At 47.4% G+C, this 26,788-nt stretch overlaps 1 protein-coding gene across 1 annotated transcript in view; it reads left to right on the forward strand.

Moving 5' to 3' along the window:
- LOC118373687 (MAGUK p55 subfamily member 7-like) overlaps positions 1 to 26,788 on the forward strand; it is a 295,718-nt gene that overhangs the window by 137,343 nt on the left and 131,587 nt on the right. Inside the window, exons 5-7 of the mRNA XM_052483289.1 lie at positions 6,463 to 6,540; positions 16,753 to 16,833; positions 26,100 to 26,231. Coding sequence (XP_052339249.1) covers positions 6,463 to 6,540; positions 16,753 to 16,833; positions 26,100 to 26,231 — 291 coding nt within the window. The remainder of the gene's footprint in view (positions 1 to 6,462; positions 6,541 to 16,752; positions 16,834 to 26,099; positions 26,232 to 26,788) is intronic.

The raw sequence follows: 26,788 nt of genomic DNA on the forward strand, positions 1-26,788 counted from the left end.
ACTTTTTTTTTGTCTCTTTCGCTCCCTCCCACCATATCTCCTTCCGTCTTTCGTTCAGTCTCTCTCTTGTTGATGGTGTTCTGCCAGACGTTTGTAATTGTCCCTAAGTGGTGCTGGTGTTTTTGAAGGATGTGCACTCTTGTGGTCTGCCTGTCCTCTGTGTGTTGGTACGGGGCTGCCACACCACAGGCTGGCATTGAACCCAGGTTCACAGACAACCTCGAACCTGGTAACCAAGATTTGGACCACCAGCCAGGGGTGAGGGTTCCAGACTGATGACTGAAGATGAGGAAGACTGATGTTCTGTTCTCACGGGGCTATATCCCCTCTGGAAAAGGTATCCTATTTCATACATGAACATCTCATATTCACGTCCGCTATCCATGGGCTGTGGGTAATGTTCAGTGTATTTCTGTGTGTATGTTAAGCCTGTTGGGTATTAATGGAACGGGAGACAACCTGGTCTGGGGACTCCATTGAGAGATCAGGACACACCGGTTCATTGTAGCCTGTTTTCTGGAAGCACCTCTCCCTGTGAAGGTAAACATTTGTCCCGAAGCTCATCTGATCGTGCGACGTTCGGTCTGTCCTCCACTCACTGCAGTCAAAATCCCTGCCTTTAATTCCTGCCTGTGGGATTCTCTAGCTTCCAGGCTGTCAGTTGCTTTCCAAATGGTGCCCTGTATCTTATTTAGTGCATAGATAGGATGCCATGTGGTATGCACCCCTAGCTTCTATTTCTGCTCTGGGTTTAACTAAGTCTTTGGCCTGGCGTTGCCTGGCTGTTACCTAACCTCTCAGTGTTATAGACCTTTTTCCACCGACACACACAGTGCCTGCCTGCCAGGAGAGCAAGCAGAGTGTTGCTGGTGGCCTGAAGAATGTAGGCTATGATATGTAAAGCAGCTCGTTATTACTTTACAATACGTGACGGCGCTGGCTCCGAGCTGTCCCGTTCAGCAGGCAGACTGATGCATTCCTGTCCTCCGCTCTGCTCACGGACAGAGGGACCATCTGGTCGTGGCCCTGTAGTTGTAAATAAAAAAGCATTGCCATCGGATCTCACATTCTAGAGCAGAGAAATTCCACAGTAACTAAGCAGCAGACGGAGTGACTCGGTGTCGGTGGAACTAGCTCAGCAGATGTGATTCTCATTCTGGAATGCTGGAGAGGCGAAGACAGTGACGTACTTTCTCGCTCTGATTCACCTTGTGTTTCAGAGTGATGGATGGATGTGCTGAAGAGGAAGTAACTGGAGCTTCTCCTGTGTCCTTTTATGGGCTGTGCTGTGAGTGTCGGCGGGAGATGAACTCTGTAGGCTACCGTAGAACACCAGACTGAGAGAGTATTTAGCCTAGTCCTCTGTCTGCAATGTGATTCGTACCTGTTATCAGAAGTATCCTTGAGATGGGTCTTAAGCTCCATCCCCAGCCCTGGTCTCAAAGTTCCATCCCCAGCCCTGGTCTCAAAGTTCCATCCCCAGCCCTGGTCTCAAAGTTCCATCCCCAGCCCTGGTCTCAAAGTTCCATCCCCAGCCCTGTTCTCAAAGCTCCATCCCCAGCCCTGGTCTCAAAGTTCCATCCCCAGCCCTGGTCTCAAAGCTCCAGCCCCAGCCCTGGTCTCAAAGCTCCAGCCCTGGTCTCAAAGCTCCGGCCCTGGTCTCAAAGCTCCGGCCCTGGTCTCAAATCTCCGGCCCTGGTCTCAAATCTCCGGCCCTGGTCTCAAAGCTCCATCCCCAGCCCTGGTCTCAAAGCTCCATCCCCAGCCCTGGTCTCAAAGCTCCGGCCCTGGTCTCAAAGCTCCAGCCCTAATCTCAAAGCTCCATCCCCAGCCCTGGTCTCAAAGCTCCATCCCCAGCCCTGGTCTCAAAGCTCCATCCCCAGCCCTGGTCTCAAAGCTCCATCCCCAGCCCTGGTCTCAAAGCTCCATCCCCGGCCCTGGTCTCAAAGCTCCATCCCCGGCCCTGGTCTCAAAGCTCCATCCCCAGCCCTGGTCTCAAAGCTCCGGCCCTAGTCTCAAAGCTCCGGCCCTGGTCTCAAAGCTCCGGCCCTGGTCTCAAAGCTCCGGCCCTGGTCTCAAAGCTCCGGCCTTAGTCTCAAAGCTCCGGCCGCAGCCCTGGTTTCAAAGCTCCAGCCGCAGCCCTGGTCTCAATGCTCCGGCCCTGGTTTCAGAGCTCCGGCCCTGGTTTCAGAGCTCCGGCCCTGGTCTCAGAGCTCCGGCCCTGGTCTCAGAGCTCCGGCCCTGGTCTCAGAGCTCCGGCCCTGGTCTCAGAGCTCCGGCCCTGGTCTCAGAGGTCCGGCCCCAGTCTCAAATCTCCGGCCCCAGTCTCAGCCCTAGTCTCAAAGCTCCAGCCCTAGTCTCAAAGCTCCAGCCCTAGTCTCAAAGCTCCAGCCCCAGCCCTAGTCTCAAAGCTCCAGCTCCAGCCCTAGTTGCAAAGCTCCAGCCCTAGTCTCAAAACTCAGTAAGAGCAGAGGAGGAGCAGCCGTCAGGCTCCCCAGTTTAGCGCTCCCCTCCCCAGATTACCAGGGGACACGCCTAATGCAGTGTTTTATGGCCGAGTAATGTGGATTTATCTTGGGGATTGGAACCCTTGGTGGGGACCAGATCTCCTGTACTGTTATTCCTCTGTGCTGGTACTGTAGCCTACAGCCTTAAACCTGACCCGGTAACAATACTGCTCTTGTCTAACTCTCATTCTGTCTGTCTGTGACTGAGACACTGGATGATTTAGCTCCAGAGATCTTCTGGCTGAATCCGATACTGGTATATTACCACAATATGAAGACAATATTAAATGTATAAGCCATAAAAAATGATCTAATCTATGGTCACTATCAGTGGTTCCCTACCTTTTTTGAACCATGGCAAATTTTGATGGGATAAAACAAATTCTGCTGCACACCTAAAATGTCCCTATTAATTGATTTCGTGATATTGACCAATATTTTCGGTGACACAGGTTTTCTATAGATCAAATTGGATTTATTTGAACTATTTTCATGTTTTGTGTACCCCTTTTTAAGAGCGTCCCGCAATCCATGCCACTGTGGAAAAGTTACTCCGGTAAAATATATATATATATATTTTTTTGCAGGAGACTCGCAGTTTTCTGCATTGTAAAGGTGCAACCACTGACACTAAGCCATGTTCCGTTTTGTTTCTACAGCAGATGCTGGGGTTCAGGTAAACCTAATCAGACTTGCTTGTACTAATGGTTCTCACAGGCAAAGTCAAAAAATACAATGACTATGCTGTTGATGTACACTGCTCAAATGATACAGATGTAACCATGTGCCATGCAATATATTGTCTGAGTGGCTCTGGTCCTTCCAGTCACAATTCCATGTACGTTTATAAGTGACTGTTCCAAAATATTAGGAAAAATGTTGTGGCCCACCTGAGTTCCTCAAGGCACACCAGTTAAAAACCTCTGGTCTCTATGGGACTTCCAAAATGTATGCCTTTCTCCTAATCATAGATTCGATCATTTTCTCTTGTAGCTGTGTTGGAACCTATTTCCCTTCTATAAAAACCAGCATGTTCCCTCTGCAATGCTCTGCATACGTTTTATTATCTCAAGACTGACATGTTGTTTTGTTCAAATATACCATTTTAAATCCCCTTCCATTTTTTACCGCTTTCTGTGACCGCAATTATTAGCCGTTGAAAGTGACGTTAGAGGAGACTAATTCCGTCCTGCGTGTGGCGTAATTTACACACTCCTCCCATGCAGGCGCATTCCTGTTTTTATTCACACACAGGCTGTGACGTTGTCCGGGTAACATAGTTCTCAAAAATCCAGAGAGGTTTTAATTACACAGCAACTGTAGTTGTTAACAACGTGTCAGAAAACAAACCCTTCCCCCAAACTCTTCTCTCCTCCTCCTAGTGAGTGATTCGCTGGTTGCGGTTTGTCTCTGCTCCATGTCTGCAGAGAGAGGGAGAGTATTGGAGAGAGGGGGACAGAGAGGGAGAGGGAGTGAGAAAGAAAGATTGAGTGAGTGCCGTTCTGCGTAGGCCCTCCAGGCACCCAGCCGTTCCAAGCTCCAGGGCCAGGACTCTTCTGTCATTGTCACCCCAGCCAAAGGGCTCTCTCCTCCAGCCTCGTGGTGCTGGAATGTAGGCTGGCTGCTGGGACATCTAGGAATGATCCAGGGCTTGGGCCCAGCTGTCACTCAACCCTTGGCCCAGCTCCACACCCCGGTCCTGGGATAGAGGGATGGAGCGAGAGGCAGTAGGTGGGTGGTTGTCCCTCTACGATGTGCTGATAGGCCCTGACAACATCCTGTTTTGTTGTGGCATTCTTTGGCAGCAGTTCATACATCACACATGACAGGGTGCGTTCGTAAATTCAATCTGGAGTGCCAGAGTGCACTCTGGGCATTCGTAAATTCAATCTGGAGTGCCAGAGTGCACTCTGGGCATTCGTAAATTCCGAGCGTTTCCCTCTCGGAGCATTCAGAGTGCACACTAGACGCTTTGGCCGAGGAGTAGGGTTGAGTGTTCTGACCTCACAACGGCAGTCAAGCACCCAAGCTAACTGGCTAACATTGGCTAGCTTGCTAGCTACTTCTAGACACAAATGAGAATACCTCACTCTGACCATTTTACTCTCCCTAGTAGAGCTGGTTAGGCTGTTCATGTTAACCAGAGCTTTGGTGACTCTAACTGTGCAACAATTTAAGTATCCTTCTTTGACAACGTTTACCAACACCGGCCATATTCAACGGGTGTTGAGCGTTAGTAAATTCATCAGTTATTCTGGGCTCTGGCACTTTCAGACAAGAGTGCTCTGAAATCAGAGTTGATAGCCAGAGTGAATTTATGAACACACCCAGGAGTGTCAGCTGGGTTGGATGTCACTGACACGTCTAATCATAATGATATTATCAGCTTCTCTCTATCTATCTCCCCATCTCCCTCTCTCTCTCTCTCTCATTGTTCTCTCTCCGTCTCACAATTTAATTAAATTCAAGGGGCGTTATTGGCATGGGAAACATATGTTAACATTGCCAAAGCAAGTGAGCTAGATAATATACAAAACTGAAATAAACAATAAAAAATGAACAGTAAACATTACACATACAGAAGTTCCAAAACAATAAAGACATTACAAATGTCATATTATGTATATGTACAGTGTTGTAATGATGTGCAAATAGTTAAAGTACAAAAAGGGAAATAAATAAACATAAATATGGATTGTATTTACAATTGTGTTTGTTCTTCACTGGTTGACCTTTTCTTGTGGCAACAGGTTACAAATCTTGCTGCTTGCTGTGATGGCACACTGATGGCTTTGTTATGGAGGGTTTGGGAATCGCTTCCTTTTAGGTGGTTGTAGAATTTAACGGCTCTTTTCTGGATTTTGATAATTAGCGGGTATCAGCCTAATTCTGCTCTGCATGCATTATTTGGTGTTCTGCATGCATTATTTTTGCAGAATTCTGCATGCGAAGTCTCAATTTGGTGTTTGTCCCATTTTGTGAATTCTTGGTTGGTGAGCGGACCCCAGACCTCACAACCATAAAGGACAATGGGTTCTATAACTGATTCAAGTATTTCTTTGTGGAAATGACCTGTGGCGCTGATGCTTAAGCCATGTTAAGTAGTTTTTTTGTGTGCTCTACGGCAACTGTGTCGATCTCTCGCTTTCTCCCTTTACCCCCCCCCTCTCTCTTTTTCTCTCTCTCTCTCTCTCTCTCTCTCTCTGTCTCTCTCTGTCTCTGTCTCTCTCTGTCTCTCTCTCCGTCTCTCTCTCCGTCTCTCTCTCCGTCTCTCTCTCCGTCTCTCTCTCCGTCTCTCTCTCCGTCTCTCTCTCCGTCTCTCTCTCTCTGTCTCTCTCTCTGTCTCTCTCTGTGTCTCTCTCTGTGTCTCTCTCTGTCTCTCTCTCTCTGTCTCTCTCTCTGTCTCTCTCTCTGTGTCTCTCTCTCTGTGTCTCTCTCTCTGTGTCTCTCTCTCTGTGTCTCTCTCTCTGTGTCTCTCTCTCTGTGTCTCTCTCTCTGTGTCTCTCTGTGTCTCTCTGTGTCTGTCTCTCTGTCTCTGTCTCTCTGTATGTCTCTCTCTCTCTCTCTGTCTCTCTCTCTGTCTCTGTCTCTGTGTCTCTGTCTCTCTGTGTGTTTCATCTTTAGCCTGTCCTCTGTGTGTGTCTGTAAAGTGTTGAAACATGTTATTTTTGGTGCTGCGGTCCTATATTGATAGTATTTAGTAGTTATCCAGTAGGTGGAGGAGAGCAGGATTGATGGTACAGTTGGAGAATGAAGTGAAAAGCACTAAAGCAGTCTGTTGTGCTCCGGTAGCCCTCTGAGAATGACTTTATTTGTGTGTGTGTTAACAGACACTAGTGTGTGTTTCCCTAGCCCAGCCTCCCCCTCTCTGACCACAACTCACAACAGTCTCTCCTTTATTTCTCTTCATCTCTCCTTTCTCTTAATCTCTCCTTTCTTTCGGTCTCTCCTTCAGATCCATGAGAGACTGCAGCACTATGAGGAGCATAGTCCTGCCCCCATCCTGGACAGTGCTGGCTCCCTGGCCGCTGACGTAAGTAGCTCCCCCTCGCCCCGGTTTGCACACACACACAGGACACCTATACACACGCACACACACATACCCTACCCCCGTGGAGTTTCCCGCTGGGAGTCAGATGAGGTTTCACTGTTGTTATTTCTCCTCCTGCGACCTTTCACCTCTCTCCATGTAGCTACCTGGCTCCTCTCACTCTCAGAATGATATGACACGCCTTTTCCAATAACACTGCACCCTTAGATCCCATCTCTCCCTCTCATCTCTCTACTTTCTCCCACTCTTCTCCCTGACCTCTCCCCCCCTCCCTCCTTTCTCCCCCGCTTCTTCCCAGCTGCTACGGAATAGAAAATCCAGCTCTCATGGCCCCAGGGAACAAGTGATCATTTTCGAAGGGCATAAGGAAGGAGTGAGAGAGTGAAAAAGGGCAACAATTCAGAGGAAGGTTAAAAGATGGATGAGAACGTCAGGGTGGAGGACAGGAAGCGACAGATGAAAGAGGAGAAATTACTCTGGGAGCATAAATATAGGAGAGAAGCGAGAGAGGCGGTGTCACACTATCACCTGTGGCACGCGGCCCGTTGATTTATTAACCTGTCGTCCTCTCCCCAAAATGCCAGCACTCTGTGTGCGTCTGTACATACATGACAGAGTACCAACATGGCATATAGCGATGGGTTATTTCCTTCCATCATCTGTACGGCCTTTAGACTCTCTGCTCTTCTCATCATCAGAGCCCTGAAAACCCTTCTCTGTCATTATTAACTAAACATATATCTGACATTGTGTTGGTGGTGCTTCTTCCTATTGGTCAGTAATAGAACTAGCAGAATTACACACACACACACACACACACACACACACACACACACACACACACACACACACACACACACACACACACACACACACACACACACACACGTGCATGGTTGCGCAAGAGCATCCGTACATACACACACCTGTATAAACCACTGATCCAGTCTGGTTTAGTAATGTAAGCGGTGGTTTAATGATGTGTGGTTGTGTTTTAAATCCCCTGTTCTGTTTATTGTAATCAAAGTGCTGTGGAGTTTTCCTCATCTCCTTCTAAAGAGCACCGAAGAGGCCTGAGGAGAGAGGAGAGGGGGGGCAGAGAGTCAAAAGGGATCTGAGAGAAAGATGAAGTGCGTCTAGTGGGTTGTTTTATGGCCTGGCTGGGCTGGCTGTGTGTTTCTTTAGCTGAGTGTGCCTAGCCTGAGTCTCAGGACTGTTGTTGCTGTCTTGCAAACTCCATTGCTGTCGTTGTTAAGCGGCCTGCCGTGTCAATGAGCGCACACAGCCCTGGGACGGGAGAGACTGGTCTGGCCTGGTCTGGTCTGGCCCAGAGAAATTCTAGAAGACCTATGGATGGCAGGATGACAGCCCAGATCACCGGATCCACAACACAGCACCAGGGACAATACTGCTGTTTGTCTATTGTGTGTGTGTGTGGGAGAGAGAGACAACTTAGTTTATTTTTCCTTCTCCCTCCCTCCCTCCCTCCATGGGTCATGGCAAGCGTCCTTTTCTGTATTTATTTAAGGGACCCACCTATCAGCCCCCCGTTCATTTTTAAAATGACCGCGTTTGAAATGTGCACTTCCTCGTAAATGCTGTGAGAAACCTCAGATATCAGGATAAAGATGATTTATCAGAGCGGTCTGGAGTGACAGAGCCACCAACCAGAACCATTCAGATTACTTGTGTTTTTAAGAACTATGTGTGTTTTTAAGAAGTATCGCTTTTCAACCGCGTCGTCTCGCCGAGCGTCGGAATGAAAGCCATTGAAGTCATTGTGTGTAGTAGAGTGTATGGTATTAAACTACTTGAGTAGAGGAAGTCTTGGTGAAATTCATTTTGGGGTTGAGTTTCAGTTATGGAGGTTGAATTTATTGCCTCACATAAAATGCCACTTCAACCCCGGTCTGCCCTCGTGCACTGTCTAGAGCGGTCTCAGCAGGTGACTCCATCCACAGACCCACCAGACCTCTACTGCTGCTGCTATAGGACAGACCTCATGAGTCCTCAAAATACCTGGCTGGCTTGATGAAATACTATTACACACGCGCAACCACATGCATGCATGCGCTCACACACACACACACACACACACACACACACACACACACACACACACACACACACACACACACACACACACACACACACACACACACACACACACACACACACACACACACACACACACACACACACACACACACACATAATAGGCCCATAAACTCACAAGCACAAATTAATTACACACAAGGCCACAGCTCCCAGAATATGTCTGTCTCCTTTACCCTGGCCCTCTCCTCTGTTGGTTGTCCTCCCATCCTTTCTAGTCTGTCATTCTCCAGACTGTCCACCAGGTGGGCCCAGAGAGAACTTCTCTCTCTCTTTCTCCATACTGACTGTCAATCCACAGTTACAATGCATTGATTCACAGGTAACTGCCAAAATAAAGGAAACTCTTGAGTAAATGAGGGAAACAAAGTATATTGAAAGCGGGTGCTTCCACATAAGTCTGGTTCCTGAGGTACTTAAGCAGTCAAACCATCCCATCATGCTTAAAGTCATGTGGATCGTTTTTGTGTCTCAGTCACCAGATCTCAACCCAATTGAGTGTTCTACCACCGTCAACAAAATATGGAATTTCTTGTGTAAAAATGTTGCATCCCTCCAATAGAGTTCCAGACATTTGTAGAACCTATGCCAAGGTGCATTGAAGCTGTTCTGTCTCGTGGTGGCCCAACGCCCTTTATGTTGGCGTTTCCTTTATTTTGGCAGTTACCTGTACCTTCATTATCTTTGTCTTAAAGAAGTGTTACAAATGCAGAAGTGAACAGAAACTGACAAATATTGTCCGTGTATATGAATGTTGAACTGATTTCCATTGGATCTTTCAGGTAATAATTGCCATAAGGACAGACAGACCTGAAGATGTTGATGTTCGCTTCAGTGTCTTCTTCTTCAGTCTCATGGTGTCATCCAGCACCAGGCCCGTTTTAGCATGTCCAAGAGACAGAACCATGTATTTACCTTATGTTGTGGAAACATCTGGTGTAAAATTCAATCACAAAAAGATGAGCTTTAATTGAACAAGATGCATCGGTTATAGCCAGACGCAGGTTTTTATTTGTGTTTGAAATAACGTCATGGGTTTCATGGCCGCGGGAACCGTAAACTCAGTGCTCCACATCAAGCCTGTCTAAACAGACATCAGTGTGAGGCTGGCCATGGGGTTACGACTGGAATACACTCAGCCACAATCCACAAAGTAGACACACACACACACACACACAGAGAATGGAAAGTGTGATTGTAGCGTAGAAGCACGAAGGTAGTATAGAGTATGTTGTGTCATCTTTCTTCCCTAGTGAGTTATGAGCTAAAGCCTTTAATGAGACAATAAAAGGACCTGTTCTCTCTCTCTCTCGTAGCAGTTCACTTTGGCAAGGGGTGATGTCTGTGCAGAGCAAGATGCTCACAACCTCATCTTTATTCTTCTCTCGCTCTCACACACACACTTAAGCTCCCGTCTGTCTCTTCAGAGGGCAACAGCAGTGCAGTAGTGACCCCTCTCTCTCTCTCTCTCCCTCCACGGCCCTTTCCTTCACCCCTGCTGCCTTTCCTCACCCCTACCTGACTGCTACCTCACCCTGGACGTCATTAGTCAAACATACTCCGCTCTTTTCCTCTGTAATCATCACACGCTAGTTTGGGTGTGTGTGTGTGTGGGAGGATGATGTTCCTTGAACTGTTCCCCCCTGACTTTAGAGCCCCTTTACTGTGGTCTACTGGTGGTCGCTCGCTCAGAGCAACAGAGAGCAGGCTGTGTCAGGGTTAGGGGTCAATTCCTTTTCTATTCCAGTCAATTCAGAAAGTATACCAAATTCCACTTCCCCATTTTCCCCATTGAACAGCATCGACGAGAATTGGAATTTGAATTTCAGTGTACTTCCTGAATTGACTAGAATTTAAATGGATTGACCCTAACCCTGGTGTGTGTTTTTCTTCTCCCCTCCTCCTCCCACACACTCCTCCTCTTGTCCCTGCCAGTGGGAGGATTCTCAGAGCTCTTGTGATTTTTCACCGGGGCTCGTTGAACAGACGCAGTTCAGGCGGTTCTCCTCCTCATCCCCGTTCACTCACAAGCGACCCTTTGTCTGGGCACTCAGCCGCTCCTTCCCCGCTTCTCTCCAGCCTTCCTCACCCCCAGGGAACCACGGCTCTCTCTGCCAGGGCACCCATAAATCAGCTCCTGTTCAGCCCACGGAGATGAGCCCGGCCACCCCCTCTAGACAACCAGACAACCACGGGTCTGGTGCAGGCAGCAGCCCACCAGGTTTGGGTCTGGGCCCCTGGCTTTGGCTCTGGTGCTGAAGCAGAGGGTATTAAGGAGACATCAGATTGATGGGCTGTCTCTCTTCATGCTGCCTGGCGGCCCTCAGCACACAGACAGGGATTACTACCTCTAGAGCATGACTAAGGCCTCTTTTCGTCTGGCCTTGTTACATACTGACCAAACTGCTTGCGCGCCTGCTGATTTTGTATCCCACACCAGACCCGATCAGGACACACATGCAGGTTGAAACCTCAACAACTCTGAACCAATTATATTAGTTTGGGGACAGGTCGAAAAGCATTAAACATTCATGGCAACTTAGCTAGCTAGCTTGCGGTTGCTAGCTAATTTGTCCTGAGATTAAAACATTGGGTTGTTATTTTACCTGAAATGCACAAGGTCCTCTACTCCGGAAATTAATCCACAGCTAAAATGGTAAACCAAATGAGTTTCTCGTCATCTCTCCTGCTTCCTTCAGGCTTTTTCTTCTCATTTCTTCTCAACAGCCACACCATTCATTACCAGATTCAGCTGAGGTATAGAACTTAAGGAATGATTTGGACCAAATACAATGCTCTTAGTTTTAGAGATGTTCAGGACCAGTTGATTACTGGCCACCCATTCCAAAACAGACTGCAACTCTTTGTAAAGGGTTTCAGTGACTTCATTAGCTGTGGTTGCTGATGCATAAATGGTTGAATCATCAGCATACATGGACACATGCTTTGTTTAATGCCAGTGGCATGTCATTGGTAAAAATAGAAGTGGAGAGCCTAGAGAGCTGTCCAGTGGTACACCACACTTTACATGTTTGACATTAGAGAAGCTTCCATTAAAGAAACCCTCTGAGTTCTTAACTCAGCAAAAAAAGAAACGTCAACTGTTTATTTTCAGCAAACTTAACGTGTAAATATTTGTATGAACATAACAAGATTCCACAACTGAGACATAAACGTAACAAGTTCCACAGACGTGTGACTAACAGAAATTGAATAATGTGTCCCTGAACAAAGGGAGGGTCAAAATCAAAAGTAACAGTAAGTATCTGGTGTGGCCACCTGCTGCATATCTCCTCCTCATAGACTGCACCAGATTTGCCAGTTCTTGCTGTGAGATGTTACCCCACTCTTCCACCAAGGCACCTGTAAGTTCCTGGACATTTCTGGGGGGGGGATGGCCCGAGCCCTCACCCTCCGATCCAACAGGTCCCAGACATGCTCAATAGGATTGAGATCCTGGCTCTTCGCTGGCCATGGCAGAACACTGACATTTCTGTCTTGCACGAAATCACTCACAGAGCAAGCAGTATGGCTGGTGGCATTATCATGCTGGAGGGTCAGGTCAGGATCAGCCTGCAGGAAGGGTACCACATGAGGGAGGATGATGTCTTCCCTGTAACGCACAGTGTTGAGATTGCCTGCAATGACAACAAGCTCAGTCCGATGATGCTGTGACACACTACCCCAGACCCTGTCGGTCCCTCCAAATCAATCCCGCTCCAGAGTACAGGCCTCTGAGAAACGCTCATTCCTTATACGATAAACACAAATCCAACCATCACCCCTGGTGAGACAAAACCGCGACTCGTCAGAGAAGAGCACTTTTTCCAGTCCTGTCTGGTCCAGCGACAGTGGCTTTATGCCCATAGGTGACGTTGTTGCCGGTGATGTCTGGTGAGGACCTGCCTCTCTCAGCCTATTGTGGACAGTCTGAGCACTGATGGAGGGATTGTGCGTTCCTGGTGTAACTCAGGCAGTTGTTGTTGCCATCCTGTACCTGTCCCACAGGTGTGATGTTCGGATGTACCGATCCTGTGCAGGTGTTGTTACACATGGTCTGCCACTGCGAGGACGGTCAGCTGTCCGTCCTGTCTCCCTGTAGCGCTGTCTTAGGCATCTCACAGTACGACATTGCAATTTATTTCCCTGGCCACATCTGCAGTCCTCATGCGATTTGATTTGATTGATTTGATTCCTTGCAGCATGCCTAAGGCACGTTTGCGCAGATGAGCAGGGACCCTGGCCGTCTTTCTTTTGGTGTTTTTGAGTCAGTAGAAAGGCCTCTTTAGTGTCCTAAGTTTTCAGAACTGTGACCTTAATTTCCTAACGACCGTTCCACAGGTGCGTGTTCATTAATTGTTTATGTTTCATTGAACAAGCATGGGAAACAGCATTTAAACTCTTTACAGTGAAGATCTGTGAAGTTATTTGGATTTTTACAAATGATCTTTGAAGACGGGGTCCTGAAAAAGGGCTGTTTCTTTTTTTGTTGAGTTTAGATAGATAGCAATTTCTTTGAACCAATCATCAGTAATTTGTGTCAGTGCAGTACATGTTGAGTGCCCTTCTCTATAAGCATGCTGAAAGTCTGTTGTTAATTTCTTTACAGAAAAAAAGCATTTTATTTGGTCAAACACTATTTTTTTCCAACAGTTTGCTAAGAGCTGGCAGCAAGCTGATAGGTCCGATGTTAGATCCAGTAAAGGCCGCTTTACCACTCTTGGGTAGCGGAATTACTTTGACTTCCCTCCAGGCCTGAGGACAAAGACTTTCCTCTATGCTCAGATTAAAAATATGACAGATAGGAGTGACTATAGAGTCAGCCACCATCCTCAGTAGCTTTCCATCTAAGTTGTCACTGCCAGGAGGTTTGTCATTATTGATAGATAACAATCATTTTTCTACCTCTCCCACACTAACTTTACAAAATTCAAACTTGCACTGCTCTTCTTTCATTTGTTTTATTTTTTATGCATGAATACAATTGCTTGCTGTTCTTTGTTTGCATTTCCTGCCTAAGTTCGCCCACTTTGCCATTGAAGTAATCATTCAAATAATTGGCAACATCAAATGGTTTTGTGATGAATGAGCCATATGATTCGATGAAAGATGGAGTTTAATTTGTGTTTCTGCCCATCATTTATCCAACGTTATTTTTTCCATCATTCTTTACATCATTGATCTTGGCTTGATCATTTTGTTTCTTCTTCTTTTTGTTGAGTTTAGTTACATCATTTCTCAATTTGCAGTAAGTCAGCCAGTCAAATGTGCAGCCAGACTTATTAGCCACTCCTTTTGCCCCATCTCTTTCCACCATACAGTTTTTCAATTCCTCATCAATCAATGGAGCCGTAACAGTTCTAACAGTCAGTTTCTTAACAGGTGCATGTTTATCAATGATTGGAAGAAGCAATTTCATAAATGGATGCTCCTCATTAATCACATCAGACCAACACATATTTTTAGCATCATCCACATAAGAGTCACAGCAAAATCTTTTGTATGATCTCTTATACACTATTTTAGGCCCAGCTGTTGGAACTTTGGCTTTCCTGGATATAGCCACTATATTGTGATCACTGCATCCAATGGGTATGGATGTAGCTTTAGAACAAAGTTCTACAGTATTTGTAAAAATGTGATCGGTACATGTGCATGATCTTGTTCCTGTAGTGTTTGTAAACACCCTGGTAGTTTGATTAATAACCTGAACCAGGTTACAGGCACTAGTTACAGTTAGAAGCTTCCTCTTGAGCAGACAGCTTGATGAAAACCAGTCAATATTCAGGTCCCCAAGAAAGTAGACCTCTCTGTTTACATCACATACACTATCAAGCATTTCACACATATTATTTAGATACTGACGGTTAGCTCTTGGTGGCCTATAGCAACACCCCAAAAGAAAAGGCTTTAGATGTGCCAAGTGAACCTGCAACTTCAATAACACTTGACATAAGATATTCTATAAGCATTACAGGGAGATGGCTCTGAATATATACAGCAACACCTCCCCCACAAGCATTACTGGCTCTCCTATAGATGCTATATCCATGTATTGCTATTGCTGCATCATCAAATTAATTATCTAAGTGTGTCACAGACATGGCTAATATATGACTGTTATCGAATGTTAGCAAGTTAATGATTTAATTTCTAAGGCCTCATATATTAATATGGGCTATTTTCAGCCCTTCCCTGGGTAGCTTATCAGAAATAGACATAATACTGAAAAGAGCAATCAAAGCAAGATAAAAAAATAAATATATACATTCAGCAGTCCATTAATCAATTGGTGTGTGTGTGTATGTTGCGAGGTTGAGGCCCCGAACCCTTAGGCTTGGATCTGTCATCAGGGTGGACAATGAGTCTGTCATAGTGGATGTACGCAATGTCCCCACTCGCTCTGGCAGCTTTCATGGCTGGGATCAGTTCTTTCCTCTTCTGGCGAACAGCTTCAGGATAGTCCTCGTTGAGGAAGATATTCGTTCCTGTCAAGTTATTGGCTCTTTCCAGAACAGCTACCTTGTCCTTGAACCTCAGGAACTTGACCACTATCGGCCTGGGCCGGTGGTTGGTTTTCCAGTCCTGTGGGCGCTCTCCACCTCAATCTTCCTGTGGTCCATCTTCAATTTCTCAGAGATCATTTCCCGCAGACTCCATCCAGGTCTCATGTGGAGATTCTGAAATTCCGTCCACAACCGTGTTGTTCCGCCTTGTTGGTCCCTCGAGATAATCTGTTTTATGTCATTGTTATCATGAATTCACACACAGAACTGATGTACTCTCTCAATGACTTACAGGTTGCTGTCATCTTGCCTTTCTCCTGTTCAAATCATCGACTCACCGTTCTACTCATTCAACTCAACGTAGGTTATGCTGTTACTCCTTGCAGTTCCAGACAGGGCAGGTCACAGGGAAAATTGAAAACAACAAACAGCAGGGATCTAGACAGCCACAAACGGCCACTCCTATGGAGAGTAGCAACAGTGCTGAATTTTCTCCAATAATAGACCATTTGTCTTGATGAACATCAAGGCTTTTAGAGATCTCTTTTGTTCGAGGTATGGTTCACATCAGGCAATGCTTCTTGTAAATAGCAAACTCAAATTTTCTCTAACCAACATCTCCAATCTCGTCTCATTGGTTGGACTCCAGGTTAGCTGACTCCTGACTCCAATTAGCTTTTGGAAAAGTCATTAGCCCTCGGGGTTCATATACTTTTCCAACCTACACTGTGAATGTTTACACGGTGTGTTCAATAAAGACATGAAAACGTAGAATTGTTTGTGTTATTAGTTTAAGCAGACTGTTTGTCTGTTGATGTGACTTAGATGAAGATCAGATCAAATTTGACGACCAATTTATGCAACAATCCAGGTTATTCCAAAGGGTTTGCATACTTTTTCTTGCCACTGTAGATAGCTACCAAGAACTTTTCAAACAAAGACAACTGAGCTCTTCCTTGTTCCGAGTTCCCAAGTTCATCTTTCAGTCACCCACGTGGGTATATGCTCCTAAAAACCAATGAGGAGATGGAACGTGGGTATATGCTTCTAAAAACCAATGAGGAGATGGAACGTGGGTATATGCTTCTAAAAACCAATGAGGAGATGGAACATGGGTATATGCTTCTAAAAACCAATGAGGAGATGGAACGTGGGTATATGCTTCTAAAAACCAATGAGGAGATGGAACATGGGTATATGCTTCTAAAAACCAATGAGGAGGTGGAACGTGGGTATATGCTTCTAAAAACCAATGAGGAGATGGAATGTGGGTATATGCTTCTAAAAACCAAAGAGGGGATGGGAGAGGCTGGACTTGCAGCATTTTGAACGTCACAAATAGAACCAATTTTGTGTTTTAGCGCCTGGCCATGCAGACGCGTGCGAGCAGAATGATTGGATAACATGTATGTGTACATTTATTTTGCAACGCGCGTTACGTGTCCGGTTTGGTCAGCATGTTAGTCTGTTGTTCTGTATGACTGTCTCGTTATCACTGGACGATATTAATGCTAACAGACACTCTCTCTTCCTATCTCTCTTTCAATTCTCTCACTCACTCACCTACTCTCAGCTGTCTGAGGAACTGCAGGGTAAAAGTGCCAGTGAAGAGATCAGCGAGCTACTCAATCTACTGGCTAAACCCCACGTCAAGGTAAGACACACACAAACACACACACACACTATTTCTCTCACTCTCTATCTCGATCTCCCTTACCAACGTCACACAGAACACACCCAGTCACTCCGTACCCCATCCTTCTACATGGTACACAGAACACACCCAGTCACTCCATACCCCATCCTTCTACATGGTACACAGAACACACCCAGTCACTCCATACCCCATCCTTCTACATGGTACACAGAACACACCCAGTCACTCCATACCCCATCCTTCTACATGGTACACAGAACACACCCAGTCACTCCATACCCCATCCTTCTACATGGGACACAGAACACACCCAGTCACTCCATACCCCATCCTTCTACATGGTACACAGAACACACCCAGTCACTCCATATTCCATCCTTCTACATGGTACACAGAACACACCCAGTCACTCCATATTCCATCCTTCTACATGGTACAGAGAACACACCCAGTCCCTCTCAGTCACTCCATATTCCATCCTTCTACATGGTACACAGAACACACCCAGTCCCTCTCAGTCACTCCATATTCCATCCTTCTACACAGAACACACCCAGTCACTCCATATTCAAACCTTCTACATGGTACAGAGAACACACCCAGTCACTCCATATTCCATCCTTCTACATGGTACAGAGAACACACCCAGTCCCTCTCAGTCACTCCATATTCCATCCTTCTACATGGTACACAGAACACACCCAGTCCTCTCAGTCACTCCATATTCCATCCTTCTACACAGAACACACCCAGTCACTCCATATTCCATCCTTCTACATGGTACACAGAACACACCCAGTCCCTCTCAGTCACTCCATATTCCATCCTTCTACACAGAACACACCCAGTCACTCCATATTCCATCCTTCTACATGGTACACAGAACACACCCAGTCCCTCTCAGTCACTCCATATTCCATCCTTCTACACAGAACACACCCAGTCACTCCATATTCCATCCTTCTACATGGTACAGAGAACACACCCAGTCCCTCTCAGTCACTCCATATTCCATCCTTCTACACAGAACACACCCAGTCACTCCATATTCCATCCTTCTACATGGTACACAGAACACACCCAGTCCCTCTCAGTCATTCCATATTCCATCCTTCTACATGGTACACAGAACACACCCAGTCCCTCTCAGTCACTCCATATTCCATCCTTCTACACAGAACACACCCACTCCATATTCCATCCTTCTACATGGTACACAGAACACACCCAGTCCCTCTCAGTCACTCCATATTCCATCCTTCTACATGGTACACAGAACACACCCAGTCACTCCATATCCCATCTTTCTACACAGAACACACCCAGTCACTCCATATTCCATCCTTCTACATGGTACACAGAACACACCGAGTCACTCCATATTCCATCCTTCTACATGGTACTCAGAACACACCCAGTCACTCCATACCCCATCCTTCTACATGGTACTCAGAACACAGCCATCCTCCATACCCCATCCTTCTACATGGTACTTAGAACACACCCAGTCATTCCATACCCCATCCTTCTACACAGAACACATGGTCACTCCATATTCCATCCTTCTACATGGAACACAGAACACCCAGTCCCTCTCAGTCACTCATATTCCATCCTTCTACACAGAACACACCCAGTCACTCCATATTCCATCCTTCTACATGGTACACAGAACACACCCAGTCCCTCTCAGTCACTCCATATTCCATCCTTCTACACAGAACACACCCAGTCACTCCATATTCCATCCTTCTACATGGTACAGAGAACACACCCAGTCCCTCTCAGTCACTCCATATTCCATCCTTCTACACAGAACACACCCAGTCCTCCATATTCCATCCTTCTACATGGTACACAGAACACACCCAGTCCCTCTCAGTCACTCCATATTCCATCCTTCTACATGGTCCAGTCCCTCTCAGTCATTCCATATTCCATCCTTCTACATGGTACACAGAACACACCCAGTCCCTCTCAGTCACTCCATATTCCATCCTTCTACACAGAACACACCCAGTCACTCCATATTCCATCCTTCTACATGGTACACAGAACACACCCAGTCCCTCTCAGTCACTCCATATTCCATCCTTCTACATGGTACACAGAACACACCCAGTCACTCCATATCCCATCTTTCTACACAGACACACCGAGTCCTCCATATTCCATCCTTCTACATGGTACACAGAACACACAGAGTCCTCCATATTCCATCCTTCTACATGGTACTCAGAACACACCCAGTCACTCCATACCCCATCCTTCTACATGGTACTCAGAACACAGCCAGTCCTCCATACCCCATCCTTCTACATGGTACTTAGAACACACCCAGTCATTCCATACCCCATCCTTCTACACAGAACACACCCAGTCACTCCATACCCCATCCTTCTACATGGTACTCAGAACACACCCAGTCCTCCATACCCCATCCTTCTACATGGTACTCAGAACACACCCAGTCACTCCATACCCCTTCCTTCTACATGGTACTCAGAACACACCCAGTCACTCCATACCCCATCCTTCTACATGGTACTCAGAATACACCCAGTCACTCCATACCCCATCCTTCTACATGGTACTCAGAATACACCCAGTCACTCCATACCCCATCCTTCTACATGGTACACAGAACACACCCAGTCCCTCTCAGTCACTCCATATTCCATCCTTCTACACAGAACACACCCAGTCACTCCATATTCCATCCTTCTACATGGTACACAGAACACACCCAGTCCCTCTCAGTCACTCCATATTCCATCCTTCTACATGGTACACAGAACACACCCAGTCACTCCATATCCCATCTTTCTACACAGAACACACCCAGTCACTCCATATTCCATCCTTCTACATGGTACACAGAACACACCGAGTCACTCCATATTCCATCCTTCTACATGGTACTCAGAACACACCCAGTCACTCCATACCCCATCCTTCTACATGGTACTCAGAACACACCCAGTCACTCCATACCCCATCCTTCTACATGGTACTTAGAACACACCCAGTCACTCCATACCCCATCCTTCTACACAGAACACACCCAGTCACTCCATATTCCATCCTTCTACATGGTACACAGAACACACCCAGTCCCTCTCAGTCACTCCATATTCCATCCTTCTACACAGAACACACCCAGTCACTCCATATTCCATCCTTCTACATGGTACACAGAACACACCCAGTCCCTCTCAGTCACTCCATATTCCATCCTTCTACACAGAACACACCCAGTCACTCCATATTCCATCCTTCTACATGGTACAGAGAACACACCCAGTCCCTCTCAGTCACTCCATATTCCATCCTTCTACACAGAACACACCCAGTCACTCCATATTCCATCCTTCTACATGGTACACAGAACACACCCAGTCCCTCTCAGTCACTCCATATTCCATCCTTCTACATGGTACACAGAACACACCCAGTCCCTCTCAGTCACTCCATATTCCATCCTTCTACATGGTACACAGAACACACCCAGTCCCTCTCAGTCACTCCATATTCCATCCTTCTACACAGAACACACCCAGTCACTCCATATTCCATCCTTCTACATGGTACACAGAACACACCCAGTCCCTCTCAGTCACTCCATATTCCATCCTTCTACATGGTACACAGAACACACCCAGTCACTCCATATCCCATCTTTCTACACAGAACACACCCAGTCACTCCATATTCCATCCTTCTACATGGTACACAGAACACACCGAGTCACTCCATATTCCATCCTTCTACATGGTACTCAGAACACACCCAGTCACTCCATACCCCATCCTTCTACATGGTACTCAGAACACACCCAGTCACTCCATACCCCATCCTTCTACATGGTACTTAGAACACACCCAGTCACTCCATACCCCATCCTTCTACACAGAACACACCCAGTCACTCCATACCCCATCCTTCTACATGGTACTCAGAACACACCCAGTCACTCCATACCCCATCCTTCTACATGGTACTCAGAACACACCCAGTCACTCCATACCCCTTCCTTCTACATGGTACTCAGAACACACCCAGTCACTCCATACCCCATCCTTCTACATGGTACTCAGAACACACCCAGTCACTCCATACCCCTTCCTTCTACATGGTACTCAGAACACACCCAGTCACTCCATACCCCATCCTTCTACATGGTACTAAGTCAATCTTGCATTTGTGCGTTATTTCTCCCATCTCCCTCCAACAATGACATCACGTCCTAGCTGTGCTGTGGGTTCTGTCCCAAATGGTGCCCAGTTTCCTATATAGTGCATTACTTTTGGCCAGGGCCCTGGTCACTATATAGGGTATAAGGCACCATTTGGGATGCTTCCCACAGGAGGTTGGTGGCACCTTAATTGGGGAGGACGGGCTCGTGGTAACGGCTGGTGTGGAGTTAGTGGAATGGTATCAAACACATGGTTTCTGTGGTTTCCAGGGGTTTGTTGCCACTCCATTCGCTCCATTCTAGCATTAGTATGCGCCGTCCTCCCGTCAGCAGCCTCCTGTGTCCTCTCTATGATACATGACTTCTCTGTTCCTCCACAGGTCAGCCAGATGATATCACACCAACGGATACAGCACTTCTTCAAGCTTTTAAAGGCTTATTTCTTCTTCTCTCCTTTTAACAATTCTCTGGCTGCTGTCTCTCTCTTGTTAGACGTAAATCTCAAACTTTAGATGATCATGCAGACCCCAGGTGTGTTTGTGTGTGTGTGTTTGTGTGCGTGTCTGGTGAGAGGTTTGGAGAGACACCTTAGATATGACTCAGGCCGTCACACTGTCAGACAGACGGAACGTTGCCAGAAAAACAAAACCTTGGAGCTCTGCCTCTGTCTCCATCATGTCAAACAGCAGGACAGAGAGAGAACAGTTACAAGATGAATAGAGTCAGATGGACCCCCTCACACTGAACATCAGGGGAATCGTGCGTGCGTGCGTGTGTGTGCGTGTGTGTGTGAATTCATCATAACTGCAGTCTGTCTGTTGGAGGGAGTGCTGCCTGCTTCACTATGCTATGGCTTTGTCTCAAATGGCTCCCGAAATAGTGCCTTAGGCTCTGGACAAAAGTAGTGCACTATATAGGGAATGGAGTGTCATTTGGGATATAAAAAATATCGCCAAAGGGACGTGCCCTAGTCTCGACGGCTCATTGAGGATTCTCTTCTGCCACGGAGCGTGCCGGTGTCCGCACACCTCCCTTTATTGGGTTTTGATAGAGTTTGCAGGTTGTGTTACGGCCCAGCATCGAACCATCTCAGGGGAGCTCTCTCTCTCCTCGTAAAAAGTAATCGTTCACTAGGGCCGACCGGCTCCGGGGGAAGGAAAGATGAGAGACTGAGACGGGGGAGTGGTCCAAGCATTGCACGCACTGGGACACAGACACACATACTGCCTCCGCCATCAGGGCTGCTAAGTAGGGGCCTCTCCGCTGTCTGTCTCTCATCTCTCCTTTCACCGCAGCGGTCTGTTCATAGATACCCTAGTGTACACACACTGACACGCATGCACGGACACACACACTCCCCCTATCTCCCCCTTCCCTCCCTCTCTCCACCCTGGCTGGTGTCTGTATGGTTTGTGCCTGGCCCACAACGCTGCCGGTCTGATGGTTTCAACGCTCCCTGGGTAAACCGTCACGACGACGGTCTTCTAGCTTCAAGCAGCAGAAGCACTCGGTCACGATAGATTAACTCAGCCTCAGCTAGCCAGAGTGACAGGGGGAACGTTTTAACTGTGACACATTCACTGACTGACTGAGGTTTGGAAGCCGTCTCATTTGAGTGGCTAGTTCTCCGTGTCTAGTTCCCTTCCTCCTCCTCTCTCTCTCTCCCTCCCCCTCACTCTCACTCTCACTCTCTGTCTGTGTCACTCTCTCCCTCCTCCTCCTCACTCTTGATGGCTGGACAGAGATGTGTCCGTTCTACTGGGGCACCGACACCTACCCAGGTCCATGGAAATCCCAGTCTGTGTGTAAAACACAATCAGATGGCTGGGCTCTGAATGGTGTCTCTGTGTGATAGTAACTGTGTCACTCTCCATTATGGCTGAAAGGATCCCTTCCTAGGGCAGGACATAAATCACAGCGTTTTAAAGTGCTTCTCTGCGCACACACGCATATACACACATACACACACTCACCCGCCTCCCCACCTCTCTCTCCCGTTATGATTCCCAGATGAATAAACAACTCCTGCCCATATTAACCTCCTCAGAAACACTAACATTGACAGTGATGAAAGTGCCAATTATGACGGCTGTCTGTTTCCGGGGCTGGGGGGTCTCTGCCTACCACATCGTCGAGCCAGGGACTTCAGAATAAGAATTTCAATTGGCACCCTACTCCCTACATAGTGCACTACTTTTGACCAGGGTCCATAGGGTTCCAGTAAAAAGTAGTGCACTAGGGAAAAGGATGCCTTTTGGTCCCCAACTTCGGATACCTCCGAGGCCGGGCTGGGCTCGCCCTGCTAACAGTACTTTGAGGGCCTGGCGGTGTTTGTGTTCATTAGACATGATAGGGATCCTATGAAAACAGATCACTGAGCTTGTCCAAATAAACCTCCTGGTCATTCCTGGCATCTAGCGCTCATTAAACTGGGCTTGTCTGTTGAGTCCTTTTTTATCCTGCAGAGGCAGACAGTGCGAGGCTGACACTTAACCCACTGCTCCAGAACCCCGCTCTGTTGTGTCCCAAATAGCACCTTGTGCCCTGTGGGCCATGGTTAAACGTAGTGCACCATGTAGAGGATAGTGTTCCATTTGGGACTCAGGCTCGGTCTCGCCGTAACCCAGGCTGTATAGGAGGCCCAGCTCCTGCTCCAGCGGAATCATTCAGTTCCAGCAAGGATATCAGCTTTACATTCAATTAAGAGACACATACATGAACACACACACACACACACACAGAACACTGACTCTAAAACATAACAGGATCTGCTCACTGTCGTTGACCCAGAAAAATGCTTCCGTGTGTGTGTCTGTGTGTGCGCGTGCGCTCGTCTGTGTGTGCGCGTGCGCTCGTCTGTGTGTGCGTGTGTGCGTGCGCTCGTCTGTGTGTGTGCGTGCGCTCGTCTTTGTGTGTGCGTGTTTCTGTGTGTGAGTATGGGCGTGTGTGTGCGTGTTTCTGTGTGTGTGCGTTCGTCTCTGTGTGTGTTTCTGTGTGTGTGTGTGTTTCTGTGTGTGTGTGTTTCTTTGTGTGTGCGTTTATGTGTGTGTGCGTTTCTGTGTGTGTGCATTCGTCTCTGTGTGTGTTTCTGTGTGTGTGTGTTTCTCTGTGTGTGAGTATGGGCGTCTCTGTGTGAGTGTGTCAGCAGCCACCACAAGCCAGGGGTCTGCCCTGCCTCTCTGCCATGTGCTACCTATTAGCCTGGTGCTGTTGACGCTAGTCTCTGCTTGTGATGGGGAGTTTTTACAAGACATTACCGGCCAGGCTGTTTCGACCTGTCAGGGGACAGGAGGTGGGGTGAGTGTCAACTCGGACCTGACAGGGGAGGTGGTGGGCATCGATGAGTGGATAGGGACCCAACCGCGGTCTCCAGACTTCCTGATGCTAGAGAGAGAGTATGGTAACCTGAGACTCGTAAGGATGTAGAGGAAGTCGGATTAAGGATAGTGAGTAGGGGTACGCTATGAGGACTCATACGAAGGCGTACGCACGCACACACACAGACACAAAGGGCTAGGAAACCAAGAGTGGAGGGGGAGCCCTGTGAGGCCTGAGGTGAGCTGGGTTAAGTTAAGGAAGTGATGTTGCGGTAGGGTTGGTCTGTTCCGTGGTTGAAGCAGGAACAAGCTGTGATTGGCACATAGTAACAGTCCTGGGTGTTCTTGAGGAACCAGATCAGGTGTTGAGTGACAGTGACACCTCACCAGGGCGGCTGGGGACACCGAATGTGTCCGTCCGTTTGTCTGTCTATCCTCGGAGTCCCCAAAAAATACTCCTCTCGCGATACTACCTCTACTACCACATGAAACGTTTTCTCTAACCTCCCAAAAAGAGAAGAAAGGAAGAAAAACGGAAGAGATGTGGCTACTTAGCAAATCAAGAGAAAGAGAGCGTTCCTCTGAAAAATATTTGTACTGTAATGTTTTATTCAGCTCTGAATGTAGAACAATCAGGTGCAGGATGCTTCAAAACACTGGCTTGTAGAATCAGTGAGTCGGTTATGAGAGAGGGGAAGGTTGGAGATGTTTCTGGACCGTAGGGTCATTCAATGAAGGAGAAGAGCAGGCCTGTGTGTATCTGCTGCTGACTCAGACTGACTCCCAGTGGAGCTTGGGGCACATCACACCAGTTCTCTTCCTCCTTCTCTTTCTCCTATTCCTCCTATCTCTTCCTCCTCTTTCTCCTCTTCCTCCTCCGTCTCCTCTCATCTGGTCTTCTTTAGGAACATCTTGAACGCTGTAGCGCAGTGTGCTCCCATGTCATAAAACAGACTGCTCCTCCCGTCACCCTCTGTCCTCCACCTCTCTCACCCTCCTCTTTCTGGCACGTGATTGGACAATGTTTTTTATTTCGTGGGGAAAAAACGGCGCGTTTCCAGCAGCATTTGGAGAGGACACAGAGCCGTTAAATAGTTAGAGAAATGACTCAATGCGATCATTCTCGTCTGTGTCGTCCCATTTCTTCTCGCTCTGCTGCTGCTTGTGAGAGTGTGAAATATGTGAGGCGCCTGAGAACTTCATTACTTTGCTCCTCGCTCTGTCTGTTGCTGAACATCAGCTAGCTAGCGTTCCCGTGGGAGCAGTCCCGACACACACACACACACTCACTGGTCCTCCATTCCTCTGTCCTCCTTAACATCCCCCATGATTCATAGCGTCTCAGTGCGACCTCGGGACGAGCGGTGCTAACCTCCTTTAATCAGGAAGATCTATGAGCAGACTATGAGCCTTAACGGCAATTAACACATGTAGATAGAATAACGGGAGCTTAACCAAATCAAATCCATCATCAGGTACTTGAGGCAGGCACAGCCATTCATAACGTTCAGAGGAGGGACTTCCTCCCTCCTTTTTTTCTGTCTGCCTTTTCTCTCGCTCTCGTTGGAAGGGCCTCTGCGTATTGTAGGAGTTCTCTGTAGTTTGGCTGTGTGCTGTTGTTAACTGCACATTGTCTCTGTGTCAGGATGTGGGCTTTGTTTCGTGCATGGTAACCCTAATCCTTCTCTTTCCTCTCCCTCTGCCCCCTCTATCGCTCTCCTCCTTTATCCCCCTCTTCTTCTTCTCCGTAGAGTCTTCTGTCTGTCCATGACACGGTGGCCCAGAAGAGTTACGACCCCGAGCTGCCTCCGCTGCCCGATGACATCGATGATGACGAGGTCTCAGTGAAGATCATACGGCTGGTCAAGAACAAGGAGCCTCTCGTAAGTCCCCCTCACAACTTTTCGCCACAACAACAGCAACAGGTTCCCTGTTTTCTTCAATGACCAGTAGTCAGTGTGAGATGGTGCTTCTGTAGCTCAGTTGGTAGAGCATGGCGCTTGTAACGCCAGGGTAGTGGGTTCGATTCCCGGGACCACCCATACGTAGAATGTATGCACACATGACTGTAAGTCGCTTTGGATAAAAGCGTCAGCTAAATGGCATATATTATTATATTATTATTATATATTATAGTGCTTCTCTGTATCTGACGTCTGGAGAACCAGATGAGACCCCTCTGTAACAGTACTGGACTGGTACTCCCATCGTTTCTGTGTACTGTTCTGTAAGCCAGACTGGCCCATGAACAGTATCTGGCTTGGTTTCCTCCCCTGTGGTGTTCCCTCATGGTGCTCCCAGCTCACGTCCGCACGGCGATGTCTGACCTCAGCAAGAGCATCAGTAGCAGCAGCATGGGCTTCTGAATCCCAAGTGGCATCCTATTCCCTACATAGTGCACTACTTTTGACCAGAGACCTATGGGCCTTGTTCAAAAGTG

The sequence above is a fragment of the Oncorhynchus keta genome, chromosome 28, assembly GCF_023373465.1.
Source record: "Oncorhynchus keta strain PuntledgeMale-10-30-2019 chromosome 28, Oket_V2, whole genome shotgun sequence".
NCBI lineage: Eukaryota > Metazoa > Chordata > Actinopteri > Salmoniformes > Salmonidae > Oncorhynchus > Oncorhynchus keta.